At 43.2% G+C, this 21,655-nt stretch overlaps 1 protein-coding gene across 1 annotated transcript in view; it reads left to right on the plus strand.

Moving 5' to 3' along the window:
- LOC144737825 (uncharacterized) overlaps nt 1–21,155 on the plus strand; it is a 57,383-nt gene extending 36,228 nt beyond the window's left edge. Inside the window, 1 exon segment of the mRNA XM_078620699.1 lies at nt 20,921–21,155. Within this exon segment, the coding sequence (XP_078476825.1) occupies nt 20,921–21,155 (235 nt within the window).
- Nucleotides 21,156–21,655: the final 500 nt, after the last annotated feature.

Genomic DNA, 21,655 nt, shown 5'->3' on the forward strand with positions numbered 1-21,655 from the left:
CATTCGACAAATATGAATAAATAAACCTGCCGCACAACAGCGTCTCTTCGGTCAACAATTGCACCTACTTTCACGCAACACCATATTCACAGTGATGGTCGCAACGCAAAATCTACTGTAGGTACAGTGTTGCTGTTGCACCCGCCGAACACTGCGTTCTGGTGGCGATATCTCCCCAACGAAGAACGTCCGCGGCTGCAACCAAGAACCCTCCACTAAATCAGATAGCCACATACATTTTCAATTCCAGAACTTTCAATAAAATCTGTTCATTATTGGTGGGGTTCGGTTCGACGGCCCAGTGGACAAAACTGACCACTCTTTCGTACGCAGCTCCATCAATATTGCGCCCATTCCCTTGAAACCACTGTGCTTAATCTTTCATTGGGCCGAAACAAGTGTGTGCAAAGTGGCCCAGCACAGTTCACGGCCCTACATATCAAACCAGCGCTCGAGAAATTCTGTCGGTGTTGCCTTCAATCTCATTGGACTAATTAATTATCCCTTACATTTAATTGCCTCAAAGTGGCCTGCCTGCTTTGTGGCGGCAGCACGCGTTAGTCAGTCAGTCGTCCATTTCTAAACAAGCAGAAGCACACAGAAGGTAACCGCTGTGTGAGAGCATAGGTCTGCCAAGGTCTGCGCCGCAGTGGTGCAGTGCACTGTGGGCGCACATCCTGCGCTGTGTGAGTGTGGTGTGTATGCAAGTGTGCGAATGGTAGTTACGCTAATATTACGTTTATTTATGTAAAAAATGGGTGCTGCGTGCTGCGATTAGTGGAGTCCCCAAACAACTTTACCTTACGAGTAGGCAGGGGTCGCTATACAGTAAGTCTTAGCGGACTGAGCTGGCAGCTTCACCTGCCGGGACCACGGCCAGTTGCGTAGCGCCCCCTACAGTTTCGCCCATGGGTCCCCATCAAACAGTCAGCTGGGTTGGGGCAACCCAGCTGACTGTTTGATGGGTACAATGGGTACTTTTCGGTTTATCCGGCTTATTACCATTATTATGTATTGACGTTGATCACGTCTCCATGGACGGCTTGCTGTCTACTTCGGTTGTGTAATTGAGATGTTGTGCATGCTGCTGCTGGTAAGGGCATGTGTTGCATAATATGCAGCATGTGTCCGCGTATCATGTTTGGCACGGATGCAGTTGGCGTTACTGTACATTTTTCATGTTTTGGAGTGCCAATCCCATGCACTTTGAAATGTAATAAACTGTCTACAAAGGTTGCAGCCCGGCCCCCGCAGCTGTCACTCTCTGGCCGTTGCACAAGCCATATCGGAATTTGCGACATGCTAAAATAATGAGTACAGCGTGACACCACCCGGGTAACTCCCGGGATCAAAATGGCCATTGGAAAGTGATCGCTTTATTGAGATGATTATGGTACTACCACAGGGTATTGTGAACGGTTCAGGAGGAGGAGAGGTCTGGATTTGTAAGTCTCACAGTATCGGTAAGAAGCGCCGGGTGGGGGATGCCCTTCACTGGGGTACAAATTCTGTCATTATTAGTATACGATCATGCAATGTTTCTATCTGCAAGCTGTCATAACTGAAACGATCCCCTTTATTGTTCGATTGAGAAATGGAGTGACCCACACCTCTGATATCATATGTGAGGAACCCAAAAATCTGATGCATGCGTAAAACACCCACAATGGGAATACGTAAACGTAAAAACACCAACAAAATACATTTTAATATAAGAAAAAAATAGGTGGCCCCATAGCGCATCTGTCTGTGTGTGTACATACAGACGGAGGATGCAGGGGCCAACCTGTGTGCGATCAGAACGGTGCAATTGCTGACCAATGTCACTGTGGATGGCGCACACTCTGACGCACACCGGAGCTGTGTCTTTGCAATGCAAGGGCATGGTGGATGGTGGAGCGCATATGGATGGTGCGTTACGAATAAAATAAAACAAAACAAACCGCTGGAAGCAGCCATGCGAGCAGGCTACCTTGAGAGCGATTGCGAATGGGTTGCGTGTCTGGAAGAAGCCTCGCTCTTTCAGATGCCGTACCAGCTTCGTCAACTCTTCGCTACCATTCTGCTGTATTCCATGCCAGCAGATACGAAGGCTCTCTGGGATAAATTCTACGACGATTTGGCTCGCGATTACGAGTAAAGTCACGTAGAAGGGAAGTAATAAAATAATAAAAATAAAACATAATAAAATAATTCTCACGACGTTTTGGCCACAACGCAAGCAGCCGTCCTCAGGTGAAAACCAGGTCTGTCGAGGCGACAGCGTCTGAATGAAACAGCACACGTGATTGGGGGGAAAGGGCGCCTTGACAAAATAATTTGCATATCAAGAGGAATTTAGCATATTTATGGGAAATGCAGGTATGTGATTACTACTACTTATGCCCGTGCATTATGCAGGATTAGCAGCATCAAAGGGATGGGATATGGGAAATGCAGGTATGTGATTAGTACTACTTATACCCGTGCATTATGCTGGATTAGCAGCATCAAAGAAAATAAAAGAAATGGTAAAGTTCAAGACCCTTCACAGCCTCCACGAGTTCCTCACGGCAGGTGGGATGGCTCTGTCGGACTTTGACGACCTCCCGCAGCTTTCCGAGTACCCACACTTGGTCTTGGACTCGCTGCTTGAGAACAACCATATCCGCCGCGAATTGGACACGAAGGACTTCCCATTTCGACTTCTGCGCAAACAGTTCCCCATTGTCCCAGCCTTCGCGATGACCATCAACAAGGCGCAAGGGCAAACTGTTCACAACCTGGGATTATATCTACCAACGCCATGCTTCTCGCACGGCCAACTGTACGTGGCACCATCGCGAGTCACGGCAAGATCCAACATCAAGGCGCTTATTGAGGGACCTGACGACGAGGAGGAAGACGGAGTGTACACGAAGAATATCGTGTATCGCCAGATATTTCAATAAGTTGCATTCTATATTTGAATAAGTTGCATTCTTTAATATTGTCGATTGAGCGTCTCATAAAAATGCATATAACCTCACAAAAATAAACATAAAACAATCACCAAAACATGTCTATTGTGTCCAGCCCCTTTCAACTACCCACCAACCAAGCATATACACACCGCCCGCGAAGCGGGCGGCGACTGCTAGTGTTATATGTAGATGTGCATTGGGAGTCGTAATTGCAAACTGGGAGGCTCTCGGTTTAGAATGTCATCAATTAGTATAATAACAACGTGGTCCTATTAGAATCACGCTATCTACTGCTGCCGATGTTCTGGTGGCGGCCGTCGATTCGAGCTTTGCTCTTTCTTTCTTCGCCTGGATGGTGCCGCGGGACGCAGCATCTCTGAAGGTGATGCTGCTGCTGCTGTTGTTGCTGTTGTTGCTGCTGCTGCAGTTGTTGCTGCTGCAGTTGTTGCTGCTGTTGCTGCTGTTGTTGCTGCTGTTGCTGCTGTTGTTGCTGCTGTTGCTGCTACTGTTGCTGCTGCAGTTGCTGCTGCAGTTGCTGCTGCTGTTGCTGTTGCAGTTGCTGCTGCAGTTGCTGCTGCAGTTACTGCTGCAGTTGCTGCTGTTGTTGCTGTTGCTGCAGTTGTTGCCGTTGCTGCTGCTGCAGTTGCTGCTGTTGTTGTTGCTGCTGTTGCTGCTTAGTATGCTTCAGTTCCAGTGGTGTTCCCTGATGGGATAAGAAACTTTGATCAAATACTTTTATCAAACGAGTCATTACAATGGTAACGATTGGTTCGCACGTCCATATTACATACATACATGTTGCATACATACATACTACATACATACATGTTACATATATACAGGTTACATGCATACATGTCACATACATACATGATACATGCACATATACTTACTACAAACAGACATGTTACATACATACATGTTACATACTTACGACCGTAGTGTGATTCGAAGAGGACCACGGAGTGATTCGAATAATTCGAATGCGATTCGAATATCACACTTCAATGTAGGTTGTTCTAATCTATAACACTAGTTAATAATGTTATTGTATAGCGTTATAATGTATAGCTCATATGTTATATTGTTAGAGTTTACTATAACACTAGTTTACAGTATTTTGTATATTCTTCAAATGTATATGTTAATGTTTAAGTTATAATGTTGGAATTCATAATGTTAAAGTTCACAGTGTGAGAGTTTACAATGTAACAGTATATCAAAAGGCGTCGATCGATGGCTTCGATATGGTAGGTTGCATCAGAGTTTTTCATCAAAGGCGTTATCCCATCACGGGACACCACCATGCTGCGTATATAACAGTAACAGAAGCAACTACAGCAGCTACGAAACCGTTCGATGGCAAAGCAGCGACTTCTGCTTCTGCTCCAACTGCTGCCCGGCTGTTTGTGGCCGACTCTGCTCTCGTGGTACCCCACACGTCTATGGAAACAATTGAGATGATCCTATCTGAGTTGAGATTTGAGCGACTAAAGTTTACTTTGTTTAAACATAACTTAGTGTAGGTTAGTGCCATCGGTGTTTAGCGAATACTACCGAAGAATTAGCTCACACTCATTTATTACATAATTTGTCATAATTTTGGTTGATTAAGGAGAACAAGACACAGGCCATGTCGACGAATTCTTATCATAAATGTACTTAACTATCTTACTGTGATAACATTTGGCTGTTCAAAGCAGTCTGCAACCGTGAATTGTGCAGTTTGGACTAATTGAGGACATCACATCTATTTTGTTGGTTCTCGAAAACTGAGACCAATAATTAAGAGGCAAATCACGAGCGAAAGTTCGAAGGCTGTCATATACCGCTACATTTACGAGTTGGCTCTTTGGGGCTGTACGATGTGTATAGTTGAAGGTGCTAGGTGTTGTCTTCTTCTAACAGCTACTAACATGCGTGTTATGACTGTTTTTTTGGATTTGTTCATTGTTGTTCTTTTTTTTAGGCTTTTTTTTGTTCTGTCACTTGAATGTTGCAGTTTGAGAATTTGTCATGTGACAGTGGTGTTTTTCGAAGTATTAATATAATAATATTCCGTCTTTTGCTATTCGATGACATTGAGATGAGACCTTCATCTAGCAGTGAAAATCGTGATTGTAATACGACCGTGTTGTAATTTTTTTTTTATCCGATCCTTGCACGTAGACCATACATACATATGAGCAAAGTGCTATTCTAATAAGACCACACTGTGATTCTAATGCTTCTAATGAGATTATAATACCTTACCTCCGTTTATATCGTTCTAAATTAAAACACTAGTTTATAGTCGTTTTATGTTTAGTATTATCGTTTATAGTGTTACAGTTTACATGTTATAGAGTACAGTTTATCCCCGGCACACTTCGGGATTAAGGACTGGTACGTTGAGAAACGATTAACTACGGGGACCTTTCCCCTCAAGAAACACGTGTCAATCGGGTAGACAGCCAAGATGCTGCCGGTTAAGGGCACACTTGTGTGACGGAGATCCTCCAACTGAAACTCGCTTAACATGTTTTTGCTAGGAACATTATAAAATAAAGAACGGACAAACATTTGTTAAAAATACGTTTTTATTCATCTGCAATCATTTTTACGTCAAAACTCGAAGGGAATATTTATTATGTCCTATGTTCACACATTTCCAGTACAATGCAAACCATTTCCGTTCCAGGAATACCAAAGCGTTAAAGTATAATTCCCCATGATTTCCTTAATAGTTCACCACATTTGTTCACTGTGCATCTATGTTGAAGTCAAGGCCATATATCCAACGAACGCGTCATCAAAGTACATCCTGAAATCGGTTATGAAAGTCGATGAATACCAACCAAAAAAAGCTATATACTTGACAAAAATCGTTTAAAATGTAGAGTAAAGATGTACCTACAGACGCATTCCAACTTTAGCTCAACAGGAACACATAACGACTACAATTGAACAGTCTCACAACCAGTCCTCATCACACCACTTCGGCAAGTAATCCGATAACATTACAAACCACCACTGTGCACGTCATTAAACTCTCAAAAAAACTGTAAAACTAAAATGGTCAAAATTAAACACAAACGTACTCAAGACAGCTTAATAGGTATAACCGCATGCAACATTATATTTCAGTCACCCCGAGCTCTCGGTTTGATCCTCGAGCCACTCCATTACATCCAGCCATCTCTCGGGATCCAACTGCATGGGATCGAAGGTGGAAACTTCTTCAGGACTCATTGCAGCACCTTGAATTTCAGCTTTTGATTTCAGTTTCCTATCATTGTGGACCTTCTGATGCCTGTTCATGGTTGATGACCGTGCAAATGCCTTCCCACACACAGGGCACAAGAATGGCTTCTCACCAGTGTGTGTTCTCTGATGAGTTTGAAGAGTTGATGACCGTACAAATGCCTTCCCACACACAGGGCACAGGAATGGCTTCTCGCCCGTGTGTGTTCTCTGGTGACTCTGAAGATGTGATGAGTTTGTAAATGTCTTCCCACACACAGGGCACAGGAATGGCTTCTCGCCCGTGTGTGTTCTCTGGTGACGCTGAAGATGTGATGAGTTTGTAAATGTCTTCCCACACACAGGGCACAGGAATGGCTTCTCGCCCGTGTGTGTTCTCTGATGAGTTTGAAGAGTTGATGACCGTACAAATGCCTTCCCACACACAGGGCACAGGAATGGCTTCTCGCCCGTGTGTGTTCTCTGGTGACGCTGAAGATGTGATGAGTTTGTAAATGTCTTCCCACACACAGGGCACAGGAATGGCTTCTCGCCCGTGTGTGTTCTCTGATGAGTTTGAAGAGTTGACGACTGTGCAAATGTCTTCCCACACACAGAGCAAAGGAATGGCTTCTCACCAGTGTGTGTTCTCTCGTGACTCTGAAGATGTGACGAGCGTGCAAATGTCTTCCCACACACAGGGCACAGGAACGGCTTTTCGCCCGTGTGTGTTCTCTGGTGTCTCTGAAGATGTGATGGCCGTAAAAATGTCTTTCCACACACAGAGCAATTCAATGGCTTCTTGTCTCCGTGTGCGTGGGGCTGTGGAGAGCGTCTCTGCTCCATGTGAGCGTAGTAACAGCAGCGGTGTTATCGAGTCAAAAGTACGCTATCGGCCGCAAGGATGTTTAGCGTTGAGTTTTGGATTTTGTTAACTGCTAAAACAAGAACGACACTCGCGTCTAACCGAGACGCAAAAAAATCCCGTAAATTTGACGACGAACACGTTTAAGAGTTCATCCGCGAAAATAGACACTTACTTGGAGATTCAGGGTATATCGATGTCTGGAAGCCGTCTGAAGATGTCGCCACGAACTCTCCCGACGCAAAGTCGCCTAACTGTCGACACAGCAATTGTGCTCGCCAGGCTGCGTTGTCTCGCGGTTGAAGGGCGATCAGCAGAGCGACGAGTCGAGCGTCCAACCTCATCAAGTTCCCTCTCGAAATGGCATTGAGCTCTGCTTCTGAGCCGCCTTATAACTCCCCCCCTAGGATCCAATCCTTTGTCTTCAGGATATTTGCATTCGATTGTTAATTTTGGAAGGCACAAACCGCATGTCTATTAACATACCGAAGGGTAATGTGCCCATTGTGCTTCATGCATGAATATGTAAGTGCATCTCAGTGTGTAATTGTGCGCTTATTTTGAATAAATGAAAAAACATTGTTCTCGATTTAAAGTGAATGCAGAGAAATTAGCACATAACTTTAGAAAAGGAAGAGAGCGGCCTTCTCGACGAGGAAGTGAAACCCAATGAGTAATATTCTTTTACAGCGTTACAATGGATAGGTTGTAGTTCATAGGTTATAATATTATGTTTCACTATGAGTTGATCAAATGCGACGATCAAGGGCATCAATCGGGTGAGTTTGATCAGAGGCTTTAATCAAAGGCGTCATCCCTTCACGGCACACTACCTCCCTGCGTATATCACAGCAACAGAAGCAACTACAGCAGCAACAACAGCAGCGACAACAACAGCAGCAACATGACATTTCGAGGGCGACGCAGCTACTTACGATTCTGCTGCCCAGCTGTTTGTAGTCGGGACCTGCTCTCGCAGGACCCCACACGTCTTTGGAAATGATTGCGATGATCATGTCTGAGCTGAGAATTAAGTCACTCAAGATTACTTTTTTTAACCATAACTTTAGGTAGGTTAGTGTCCTCGGGTCTCTGTGAATACTACTCTTGAATGAAATCATACTCCCGACATTATACTAATTTTGGTTGATCGAGTAGAACAAGGCACGTGCCATGTCCAGACGAATTCTTATCAACAACAGTGTCCTTAACACTTGATTAAACGTGCACCTCTTAACCCCTCCCTCGCATTTACGACTAACGATTGCATTTGCACATAACATACATTCAAGCCCATTAAAATGCTAATACGACCATATTGTTATTCTAAAATTTGAATGCGATTCTTGCCCTGTATCTCCACAGTTCACATATCCGACCTCCGGTTCGATTGAACAGATAATTTACATACATATGTGTAGATTGCGATTTAATACTTCTAATGAGATTTTAATACCGTACCTCCGTTTATGGTGCTATAAATTATAAAACCAGTTCATAATTTGTGTTGTCGTTTAATGTTTAGTGTTATTGTCTATATTCTTAGGTTGTTTCGGTAAAGTCACGTAGGTAAAACATCAAAATTAATAAAAATAATAAAATAAAATAAAAGTCACGACGTTTCGGAGGCAACACAAGTCTCCGTCATCAGGTGGGACCGTCACAGCCAGATTAGCTGCATCAAGTGAGGCAATGATTCAAGATGCAATCCCTTAAAAGCAAGTTGAGGGGGGAGGAGACGGGGGCTCATCAGAATGTGGTAGCCAATGAATGGAACGTCGAGCACATCCTTTTGGCCCCTCCCCCTCCCGATGCGTTGTGCCTGGCGCCCCGTGCTGTCTTTGAGCCCCGCCCCCCTCCCTCCCGATACGTTCCATTCATTGGCTACCACATTCTGATGAGCCCCCCTCTCCTCCCCCCTCAACTTGCTTTTAAGGGATTGCATCTTGAATCATTGCCTCACTTGATGCAGCTAATCTGGCTGTGACGGTCCCACCTGATGACGGAGACTTGTGTTGCCTCCGAAACGTCGTGACTTTTATTTTATTTTATTATATTTATTAATTTTGATGTTTTACCTACGTGACTTTACAGAAAAACCTAAGAATATGAATCCTTGCAGTCCCGAAAGCTTCAAATTTAAAATTATTGTCTATAGTTTTATCAATTTACATGTTTTTAAAGTACAGGTGATTCCCGGTATACTTCGGTATTCTGGACCTGAATGTTGCGAAACGATTCATAATGGGGACCTTTCTCCACCGGAGCGCACGGGCTAATATTGGGTTTGTGCGATTATTTTACATATCCATACTGAATATTGCTATTTGATGCCATTGAGATGGAACATTTATCCAATAGTGGACAGCTTGATCCTAATACCACCAAAGTGTTATTCAAATAATTTTAATCCCATCCTGATCCTGCACCTTCCGTTTCACATATCCCACAATTGGATCGCACGTCCATATTACATAAATGTCACATGCATACATGTTACATACAGACATGTTACATACTCACGAGCATAGTGTGATTCTTAGAGGAACACGTTGTGAAGCTGAGAATTCGAATGAGATTCGAATATCACACTTCAATGTACGGTGTTCTAATCTGTAACACTAGTTTATGATGTTATTTTATAACGTTTTAATGTATCGCACATAGCTTATATTGTTAGAGTTCACAACATTATAGTTTACTATAACACTAGTTTGTAGTGTTATTTTAAAGCGTTACAATGTATAGCTCATAGGTTAAAGGTTATATTGTTAGAGTTTTTAATGTTAGAGTATGCAATGTGAGTTTACAATTTGATAGTTTGTGGACGTGCCCTGTTCTCGTGGGACCCGACACGGATTTGTAAATAATTGCTATGATCATGTCTGAGCTGGGATGAGCGACTAATGTTTACTTTGTTTAATCATAACTGTGTGTAGGTTAGTGCCATCGGGGCTTAGTGAATACTACTCATGAATGAACTCATACTTCTTTCGGATAGAAATTTGAAATCGTGTTGGTAGAACAAGTCGCCTGCCTTTTCTAGACGAATTGTCATCTTCAAGTGCATTCGTAAATAACTGCTAAAATACACAGCATATGGAAGGCTGCCCTGTTGGGGAGATGTAGTTTGGGTAAAGCGCTGTGACCGGGTGATGACACGGATTCTGAAACAATGGAGTTAAACACTCTCTGCTTGGCCCCGTCGACAGCAGTGAAGGCTGTCATATACCGCCCCATTTACGAGTTGGCTGTATGATGTGTATAGTTGAAGGTGCTAGGTGTTGTCTTCTTCTAACAGATACTAACGTGCGTGTGTTGTGTGTTTTTAAGACTTGCCCATTGATGTTGTTCTTTTTATTGCGGCGTTTTTTTGTTGAGTTCTGTCACTTGAGTGTTGCAGTTTGTTTAAGAATTCGTCACGTGAGCGTGGTGTTTTGCTTGTGGGAATTTCGCTTTGTCACAATTTGTGATTGTTATAATAATTGTAACGATTCATAATCTCATGAGTTTATAATGAGTTTGTGCGTGTATTTATATAAATATATTCCGTCGTTTGTTATTCGATGACATCTAGCAGTGAAAATCGTGATTGTAATATGACCATGTTGTAATTGTGATAATTTTTATCCGATCCTTGCACGTACACTATACATACATATTAGATATTCTTATACGACCACACTATGATTCTAATGCTTCTAATGATATTATAATACCTTAAATCCGTTTATATGGTTATGAATTATAACACTAGTTTATAATAGTTTAATGTTTAGTGTTTTCGTGCATAGTATTACAGTTTACATGTTATAGAGTACAGTTTATCCCCGACATACTTCGGAATTAGGGACTGGTACGTTGATGAAAGATTAACTACGGGGACGTTTCCCCTCAAGGAACACGTGTTAATCAGGTAGACAGCCAAGATGCTGCCGGTTAAGGGCACACTTGTGTGACGGAGATCCTCCACCTGACATTATCTTCACATGTTTTTGCTAGGAACATTATAAAATAAAGACCGGACAAACATTTGTAAAAATACGTTTTTAATTCATCATTTTTACGTCAAAACTCGAAGGGAATATTTATTATGTCCAGAACAATGCAAACCATTTCCGTTCCAGGAATACCAAAGCGTTAAAGTATCATTCCCCATGATTTCCTTATTAGTTCACCACATTTGTTCACTGTGCGTCTATGTTGAAGTCAAGGCCATATATCCAAAGAACGCGTCATCAATGTACATCCTGACATCGGCTATCTAAAGTCGATTAATACCAATAAAAAAGCAATATACTTGAAAAAACGTTTAAAATGTTGAGTAAAGATCTAACTACAGACGCATTCCAACTGTAGCTCAACAGGAACACTTAACGACTACAATTGAACCCTCTCACAACCAGTGCTCATCACACCACTTCGGCAAGTAATCCGATAACATTACAAACCACCACTGTCATTAAACTCACAAAAACTGTAAAACTAAAATGGTAAAAATTACACACAAAAGTACTCGATACGGCTTAAAAGGTATAACCACCTGACGTAATATTTGTTCATCCCTGACTCTCGGTTTGATCCTCGAGCCACTCCATTACATCCAGCCATCTCTCGGGATCCAACTGCATGGGATCGAAGGTGGAAACTTCTTCAGGATTCATTCCAGCACCTCGAACTTCAGCTTTTGATTTCAGTTTCCTATCATTGTGGACCTTCTGATGCCTGTTCCTGGTTGATGAGTCTGCAAATGTCTTCCCACACACAGGGCACAGGAATGGCTTCTCGCCCGTGTGTATTCTCTGATGACTATGAAGATTTGATGACTTTGAAAATGTCTTCCCACACACAGGGCACAGGAATGGCTTCTCGCCCGTGTGTGTTCTCTGATGACTATGAAGAGTTGATGAGTCTGCAAATGTCTTCCCACACACAGGGCACAGGAATGGCTTCTCGCCCGTGTGTGTTCTCTGATGACTCTGAAGATGCGATGACTTTGCAAATGTCTTCCCACACACAGGGCACAGGAATGGCTTCTCGCCCGTGTGTGTTCTCTGATGACTCTGAAGATGTGATGACTGTGCAAATGCCTCCCCACACACAGAGCACAGGAATGGCTTCTCGCCCGTGTGTGTTCTCTGGTGAGTTTGACGAGTTGATTCCCGTGCAAATGCCTCCCCACACACAGAGCACAGGAACGGCTTCTCGCCCGTGTGTGTTCTCTGGTGTCTCTGAAGATGTGATGGCCGTGAAAATGACTTCTCACACACAGAGCAATTGAATTGCTTCTTGTCTCCGTGTGCGTGGGGCTGTGGAGAGCGGCTCTGCTCCATGTGAGCGTAGTAACAGCAGCGGTGTTATCGAGTCAAAATTACGCTATCGTTCGCAAGGATGTTAAGCGTTTTTTGTTAACAGCTAAAACAAGAACGACACTCGCGTCTAACCGAGACGCAAAAAATCCCGTAATTTTGACGACGAACACGTTTAAGATTTTATCCGCGAAAAAAGACACTTACTTGGAGATTCACGGTATATCGATGTCTGGAACCCGTCTGAAGATGTCGCCACGAACTCTCCCGACGCAAAGTCGCCTAACTGTCGACACAGCAATTGTGCTCGCCAGGCTGCGTTGTCTCGCGGTTAAAGGGCGATCAGCAGAGCGACGAGTCGAGCGTCCAACCTCATCAAGTTCCCTCTCGAAATGGCATTGAGTTCTGCTTCTGAGCCGCCTTATAACTCCCCCCTAGGATCCAATCCTTTGTCTTTCAGGATATTTGCATTCGATTGTTAATTTTGGAAATCACAATCCGCATGTCTATTAACATACCGAAGAGTAATGTGCCCATTGTGCTTCATGCATGAATATGTAAGTGCATCTCAGTGTGTAATTGTGCGCTTATTTTGAATAAATGGAAAAACTTTGTCCTCGATTTAAAGTGAATGCAGAGAAATTAACATGTAACTTTAGAAAAGGAAGAGAGCGGCCTTCTCGACGAGGGAGTGAAACCCAATAGGTAATATTCTTTTACAGCGTTACAATGGATAGGTTGTAGTTCATAGGTTATAATATTATGTTTCACTATGATAGAGCTTAACATGTGAGAGTATACAATATCAGAGTTGATCAAATGCGGCGATCACGGACATCAATCGGGTGAGTTTGATCAGAGGCTTTAATCAAAGGCGTCATCCCATCACGGAACACCACCTCCCTGCGTTTATTACAGCAACAGAAGCAAGTACAGCAGCAACAACAGCAGCGACAACAACAGCAGCAACATCACATTTCGAGGGCGACGCAACTACTTCCGATTCCGAGTGGGGATCTGCTCTCGCAGGACCCCACACGTCTTTGGAAATGATTGCGATGATCATGCCTGAGCTGAGAATTAAGTCACTCAAGATTACTTTGTTTAACCATAACTTTAGGTAGGTTAGTGTCATCGGGGCTGTGTGAATACTACTCATGAATGAAATCACACTCCTGTATGACCGACATTATACTAATTTTGGTTGATCGAGTAGAACAAGGCACGTGCCATGTCCAGACGAATTCTTATCAATAACAAATTTTGAATAAATGGATAAACACGTTCCCCATACCCTCCATTGTCCTCGATTTAAAGTGAATGCAGCCCCGTGGCGTTGCCAAAAACCACCGAGCTTCGGGAGTGAGCACGTACAGACTCGTAGTGAACACACTTGCAATTCAATCACTCTAACATCAGTAACCAAAATCCGATTTGGTACATGGTCTCCGCTTGGTCTGGTTTGTATCCGTCATCACTCCGGAGACAAACAGCGAGGAATGGTTTGGCCAGCCACCACTTCGTTTGCCAAAACGACTTTAATAGCTGCTCTGAAACAACACTGTCACCAATGGTGGTTTACAGGCTAGGCTGTTAAGCGGACAATCAGTCTTTTTGGGCAAGGCGTATGGGAAAATACACACCTCTGTTATCCCGTAAACATAATACACAGCATCGGTAAGGCTGCCTTGTTTGGGAGATGTAGTTTGGGTAAGGTGCTGTCACTGGAGTTAGGCGATGTGACTGGGTTATCACACGGATTCCGAAAAGCAGCTTAGACAATACGATCCACTGCGCTCCATGTCCCCACATAAACGACGACATTCTGAGTTTTAAAAAAGTGGAATATATATTTGTAAATACGTTTTTTATATAATGTTTATTGTATCTATGTTATAATGTGTGATTGTTATACTCTTTATTTGTGTATACTGTATATACTTATATGGCTATTCGATTCCATTGATACGACACATGCATCCAACAGTGGAAAGTGTGATTCTAATACGACGAGTGGGATTAGAATTATTGTAATTCGATTCTAATCCTGCATATCCTACCCCCGGTTGGCATATTAACTTACCATACGTACAACCACAGTGTGATTCTAATTAGCTCAGTGCGATTCTAATGATTAGTATGCGATTATAATCCCATACCTCCAATTATGTGGTTCTGCACTATAACAGTTTATCGTATTTTAAAGCGTAACAATGGATAGTTTGTAGTTCATATGTTATAATATTATATTTCACTATGTTAGAGTTTAACATGTGAGAGTTTACAATGTCAGAGTTGATCAAATGCGACGATCAAGAGCGTCAATCTTGATCGACGCAGAAGCAAATACAGCAGCAGCAACATCACATTTCGAGGGCGACGCAGCTACTTCTGATTCTGCTGCTTCCGCTGCTCAGATATTTGTTGCCAGGCCCTGCTCTTGCGGGACCCCACACGTCTTTGGAAATGATTGAGATGATGATGTCTGAGCTGATAATTAATTTAATAAAGAGTACTTTGTTTGTGTGTAGGTCTGTGTCATCGGGGATCAGCGAATACTGCTTATGAATGAACTCGCACACCTTTATGACCGACATTGTACTCATTTTGGTTGATCGAGACGAACAAGGCACGTGCCATGTCCAGACGAATTGATATTAACAATATTGTCCTTAAATACAATGCTAACACTGGATTAACGTTAACACTGGATTAAACATGCACATTTTAAACCCTGCCTAGCATTTATGACTAACGATTCGCATTTGCACATAACACATATTCAAGCACAGTAAAATGCGCATACGAACATATTGTTACTAGAATAATTTTAATTCGATTCTAACCCTGCAAACCCCCACAGTTCGCATATCCGTCCCCCGATTCGATTGAATGTATACTTTACATACATATGAGCGATCAAAATGCTTCTAATGACATTGTCATACCGTAACTCCGTTTAGAGTGGAATCTATTATGTTCTCTGATGGTCTTGAAGAGTTACCGAGTGTGCAAATGCCTTCCCACACACAGGGCACAGGAATGGCTTCTCGCCCGTGTGTGTTCTCTGGTGTCTCTGAAGATGTGATGGCCGTGAAAAGGACTTCCCACACACAGAGCAATTGAATGGCTTCTTGACTCCGTGTGCGTGGGGCTGTGGAGAGCGTCTCTGCTCCATGTGAGCGTAGTAACAGCAGCGGTGTTATCGAGTCAAATGTACGCTATCGGCCGCAATGATGTTTAGCGTTGAGTTTTGGATTTTGTTAACTGCTAAAACAAGAACGACACTCGCGTCTAACCGAGACGCAAAAAAATACCGCTAATTTGACGACGAACACGTTTAAGAGTTTATCCGCGAAAATAGACACTTACTAGGAGATTCACAGTATATCGATGTCTGGAACCCGTTTAAAGATGTCGCCACGAACTCTCCCGACGCAAAGTCGCCTAACTGTCGACACAGCAATTGTGCTCGCCAGGTTGCGTTGTCTCGCGGTTGAAGGGCGATCAGCAGAGCGACGAGTCGAGCGTCCAACCTCATCAAGTTCCCTCTCGAAATGGCATTGAGCTCTGCTTCTGAGGCGCCTTATAACTCCCCACCTAGGATCCAATCCTTTGTCTTTCAGGATATTTGCATTCGATTGTTAATTTTGGAAGGTACAATCCGCATGTCTATTAACATACCGAAGAGTAATGTGCCCATTGTGCTTCATGCATGAATATGTAAGTGCATCTCAGTGTGTAATTGTGCGCTTATTTTGAATTAATGGAAAAACTTTGTCCTCGATTTAAAGTGAATGCAGAGAAATTAGCATGTAACTTCAGATAAGGAAGAGAGCGCCCTTCTCGACGAGGGAGTGAAACCCAATGGGTAATATTCTTTTACAGCATTACAATGGATAGGTTGTAGTTCATAGGTTATAATATTATGTTTCACTATGATAGAGCTTAACATGTGAGAGTATACAATATCAGAGTTGATCAAATGCGACGATCAAGAGCGTCAATCGGGTGAGTTTGATCAGAGGCTTTAATCAAAGGCGTCATCCCATCACAGAACACCACCTCCATGCGTATATCACAGCAACAGAAGCAACAACAGCAGCAACAACAGCAGCGACAACAACAGCAGCAACCTCACATTTCGAGGGCGACGCAGCTACTTCCGATTATGCTGCCCAGCTGTTTGGAGTCAGGACCTGCTCTCGCAGGACCACACACGTCTTTAGAAATTATTGCGATGATCATGTCTGAGCTGAGAATTAAGTAACTCAAGATTACTTTGTTTAACCATAACTTTAGGTAGGTTATCACAACTACAACATGGTCATATTACAATCACGATTTTCACTGCTAGATGTCATCGAATAACAAAAGACGGAATATACTTATATAAATGCACGCACAAACCCATTTTAAACTAATGAGATTATGAATCGTTACAATCATTATGACAATCACAAATTGTGACAAAGAGAAATTCCCACAAGCAAAACACCACGCTCACGTGACGAATTCTTAAACAAACTGCAACACTCAAGTGACAGAACTCAACAAAAAAACGCCGCAATAAAAAGAAAAACATCAATGGACAAATCCTAAAAACAGACAACACACGCACGTTAGTAGCTGTTGGAAGAAGACAACACCTAGCACCTTCAACTATAAACATTATACAGCCCCAAAGAGCCAACTCGTAAATGGGGCGGTATATGACAGCCTTTGCTGCTGTCGACGGGGCCAAGCAGTGAGTGTTTAACTCCATTGTTTCAGAATCCGTGTCATCACCCGGCCACAGCGCCTTACCCAAACTGCATCTCCCCAACAAGGCAGCCTTCCCTATGCTGTGTATTTTAGCAAGTATATTTACGGACGCACTTGAAGATAACAATTCGTCTAGAAAAAGCAGGCGACTTGTTCTACCAACACTATTTCAAATTTCTATCCAAAAGAAGTATGAGTTCATTCATGAGTAGTATTCACTAAGCCCCGATTGCACTAACCTACACACAGTTATGATTAAACAAAGTAAACATTAGTAGCTCATCCCAGCTCATACATGATTATAGCAATTATTTCCAAATCCGTGTCGGGTCCAACGAGAACAGGGCACGTCCACAAACTCTCAAATTGTAAACTCACATTGAATACCCTAACATTATAAACTCTAACAATATAACATTTAAACTATGAGCTAGTGTTATAGTCAACTATAATGTTGTGAACTCTAACAATATAAGCTATGAGCGATACATTATAACGCTATAAAATAACATCATTAACTAGTGTTACAGATTAGAACACCCTACATTGAAGTGTGATATTCGAATTCTTAGCTTCACACCGTGGTCCTCTAGGAATCACACTATGCTCGTCAGTATGTAACATGTATGTATGTAATATGTATGCATGTGATATGTCTCTATGTAGTATGTATGCATGTAACATGTATGTATGTAATATGGACATGCGAACCAATGGTGGGATATGTGAAACGGAAGGTGCAGGATCAGGATGGGATTAAAATTATTTGAATAACACTTTGGTGGTATTATGATCAAGCTGTCCACTGCTGGATGAATGTTCCATCTCAATGGCATCAAATAGCAATATTCAGTATGAATATATAAAATAATCGCAAAAACCCAATATTAGCCCGTGAAATAATGATTCGTTACAATTGTAATGACTCCGGACTATATTAATTCAGCAAGTAATCCGATAACATTACAAACCACCACTGTGCAGATGAATAAAACATTATTTTCAAAAACTGTTAATAGCAAAAAAAATTGGAGCCGAGTTTCAGGTAGGAGCATCTCCGTCACACAAGTCCGACCTTAACATGCATCATGTTGGCTGTCTCCCCATTAACATGTGTGGTTCAGGAGGGGACGGTCCCTATTATAAATCGATTCACAACGTTACGGTCCCTAATCATTAAGTATACAGGGAATCCTGTACGCTATGACATGTGAACTGTAACACTATAAACGATAACACGAACCATTAAAATACAATAAACTAGTTTAATCATTAATAATACCAAAACAGAGGTACGCTATTATAATCTCATTACAAGTATTGAGTAGTTCCGACGGACGTAATCGGAGACGGAGGTAAGTTAGGTGCTTCCGCCAGGGTTTATTAACACTTATCCATACTACACAGCAGGGTACACAACTCCCAGGGGCTAGGGGTCCTACTCTGAGTCCGGGTCCCTGCCGGCTAGCTCCGGTCTCTCTCTCGTGTCGGATCGGGGACTCTGCGGACTCCACCGAGCGGAGAGAGAAGCACCTCTACGGCTACCACCGGCTTCTCCCCAGACTCCCTGTTCGATCCCTCTCTCTACCCACTGGTTCCCTCTTCACCCTGTTTACTATCCCCGTTCCTATAGTGGCCCCGCTTTCGTCACGGGGTATCCCTTAAATACCCTAGGAGGCGTGACGTCACGTGCACTGCCCAGCGCGTGCGACCCCACGTCCCGTGACGTCATCGCACCGGACAGCGCACGCGACGCCACCACTCTCCTCTACTCCTCTACACAAGTATTATAATTACAACGCGATCGTATTAAAATCACACTATGCGCATATGTATGTATAGTGTACGTGCAAGCGAACTGTGCTCGTATGGACGTATGTAATATGTATGGCCTTTGGACATGCGCACCGATGGTCGGATATGCGAACTGTGGGGGGTGAAGGGTTAGCATCGCATTACAATTCTTAGAATAACAATGTGGTCGTATGAGCATTTTGCTTTGATTGAATGTAAGTTATGTGCAAGTGCAATTGTTAGTCGTAAATACGAGGCAGGGATTAATAGGTGCACGTTGCATCCAGTGTTAACGTTTATTTTAGCATTATATTTTAGGCCACTATTGTTGATAAGAATTCGTCTATACGTGGCACGTGCCTTGTTCTACTCGATCAACCAAAATGAGTACAATTGTCGGTCATAAAGGAGTGCGAGTTAATTCATGAGTAGTATCCACTTAGCCCCGATAACACTAACCTACAAACACAGTTATGGTTAAACAAAGTCATCTTTAGCCACTTAATTCTCAGCTCAGACATGATCATCGCAATAATTTCCAACGACGTGTGGGGTCCCGCGAGAGCAGGGCCCGGTTACAAAAAAGGTGCTGAAATGAGTCCTGAAGAAGATTCAACCTTCGAGCCCATGAAGTTGGATCTCGAGAGATGGCTGGATGTAATGGAGTGGCTCGAAATTCAAATCTAAAGCAAAGGATAATTGAAATTATTTTGGGTTTGGTGAGACCTATTAAGCCACATTGTGTGCAATTGTGTATGTTTTAGACCAAGTAATACGTTACAATTGATGTATCAGTGATTTTGATACTCGAGTTTTGCAGTTTGTTAGAATATTTCGTTACGTGCAGTTGGTAGTTTCTAATATCGGATTACTTGCTGAAGTGGTGCGAGGAGCAGTGTTTGTGAGACCGTTCAATTACTGACAATCTTGTCGTGGTCAAGTGTTCCTGTTGGAATGAGTCTGTTGTTACAACTTTATTCGATATATTTTACTTGTTTTTTTCCTTTATATCGCTATTTTGGATGGTAATACGCGACTTTAGATAACTGATTTCAGGATATACATTGATTACGCGTTCGTTGGATGTTTGGCTTTGACTTAAACAGACGCACAGTGAACAAACGTGGTGAACTAATAAGGAGATCAATGGGGAATTATACTTTGGTTTGGTATTCCTGGAAGTGACTTGATTTGCATTATACTGTAGCTATATTCTTTGGTTCTTTCGGTAACGTCATATAGGTAGACAAAATAATATAGATAAATAATGTGATCTGTTATTTTTCTACCTACGTGACTTCAGCGAAAGAACCAAAGAGTATGGATTCCTGCAGTCACGAAAGCTTCAAATCAAGATAATAAAAATCGCACCATGGTCGTATTAGAATCAAGCTGCCCACTGCTGGTAGAATGTTACATCGCAATGGCACCGAATATATGCCGGATTGATATTGGGCGTGGAGCCTACAAGCGCAACCTTGCACATTTTGACCTGGTTCTCGACGCCCGTCCCTCGCCCATGGTAGAATCTTGTCCATGTCGGGGCGTTAAGGGTTCGCACCACAGCCTTGAAGGATTAGGCAGGTCCCTGGCTTATTTTGAAGAATTTGACCAGGCTCCAGGCACCGGTTCCTCGCACGTGGCGGATCCTTGAGGCACCCCGGGCCTCAGAGGCTCGGAAACTGTGGGCGGCACAACACATTTCCTTTGGCGTACGGTTTCCGTTGCCGAGTGCCCCACCACGTCGGGCAAACCAGACTTGGGCTGTACAGGACATGGGGGTGAGCTGTCTGGGTGGGGACGGACATAAGTCTTGAGGCGCGATGGGTGGACGAACCAACGGCGGCAACCCTAACTACATTTACACACTGCAGCCATTTCACCTCTATGACTTCTACCGTACCTTGCAATTGACTGAGCAGCTTGGGGATATACCTGGTGGCACCTGTGGGCAAACAAGCATGCCCTGTCCCCGACCGCCCATGGAAGCACGTGTTTCCACCGCCCCGTGTTCTTTTCATTAGCGGCTTGCAGAAAGTAGAGCCCGTGTCGTCATCGGGGTCTGTGCTGAAGTCGGAGTCAGGTAGAACGGGGAGCCAGGGGCAAGGGAGTCGGGATAGGACAGAGCGCAGCGCCAGGGCTGGAGGTGGCTGCGGTCGGCGCAGAGGAGGCAGCACGGGGCAGCCGACTGTGTCGGGGGGACCAGTGGGACCGAGCCCGGCATCCCTCACCCCTGGGAAGTTGTTACACCTGGTGTAGGTCAATAACTTTAATAAACCCTCGGCGAAAGCCCTTAAACCTCTCCTTCGTCTCCGAGTGCGTCCTGGGAAATTCTCTACATATGTATAGTAGTGTACGGGCATGTGAACTGTGCTCGTATGTATGTAATATGTATGCATGCCATTTGGACTTGCGAACCGGGGGTTGGATATGCGAACTGACGGCTGTTTGCGTTGTGGCCGAAACGTCGTGAGAATAATTGTATTATGTTTTGATTATTTTATAATTTCCATTCTACGTGACTTTACCGAAAGAACCAAGAAGTTTGATCCTAATACCACCAACGTGTTATTCAAATAATTTTAATCCCATCCTGATCCTGCACCTTCCGTTTCACATATTCCACAATTGGTTCGCACGTCCATATTACATACATACATTTTACATGCATACATACTACATACAGACATAACTCATGCATACATATTACATACATACATGTTACATTCTCACGAGCATAGTGTGATTCTTAGAGGACC

This window comes from Lampetra planeri, chromosome 74 (genome assembly GCF_965212315.1).
Source record: "Lampetra planeri chromosome 74, kcLamPlan1.2.h2, whole genome shotgun sequence".
Lineage (NCBI taxonomy): Eukaryota > Metazoa > Chordata > Hyperoartia > Petromyzontiformes > Petromyzontidae > Lampetra > Lampetra planeri.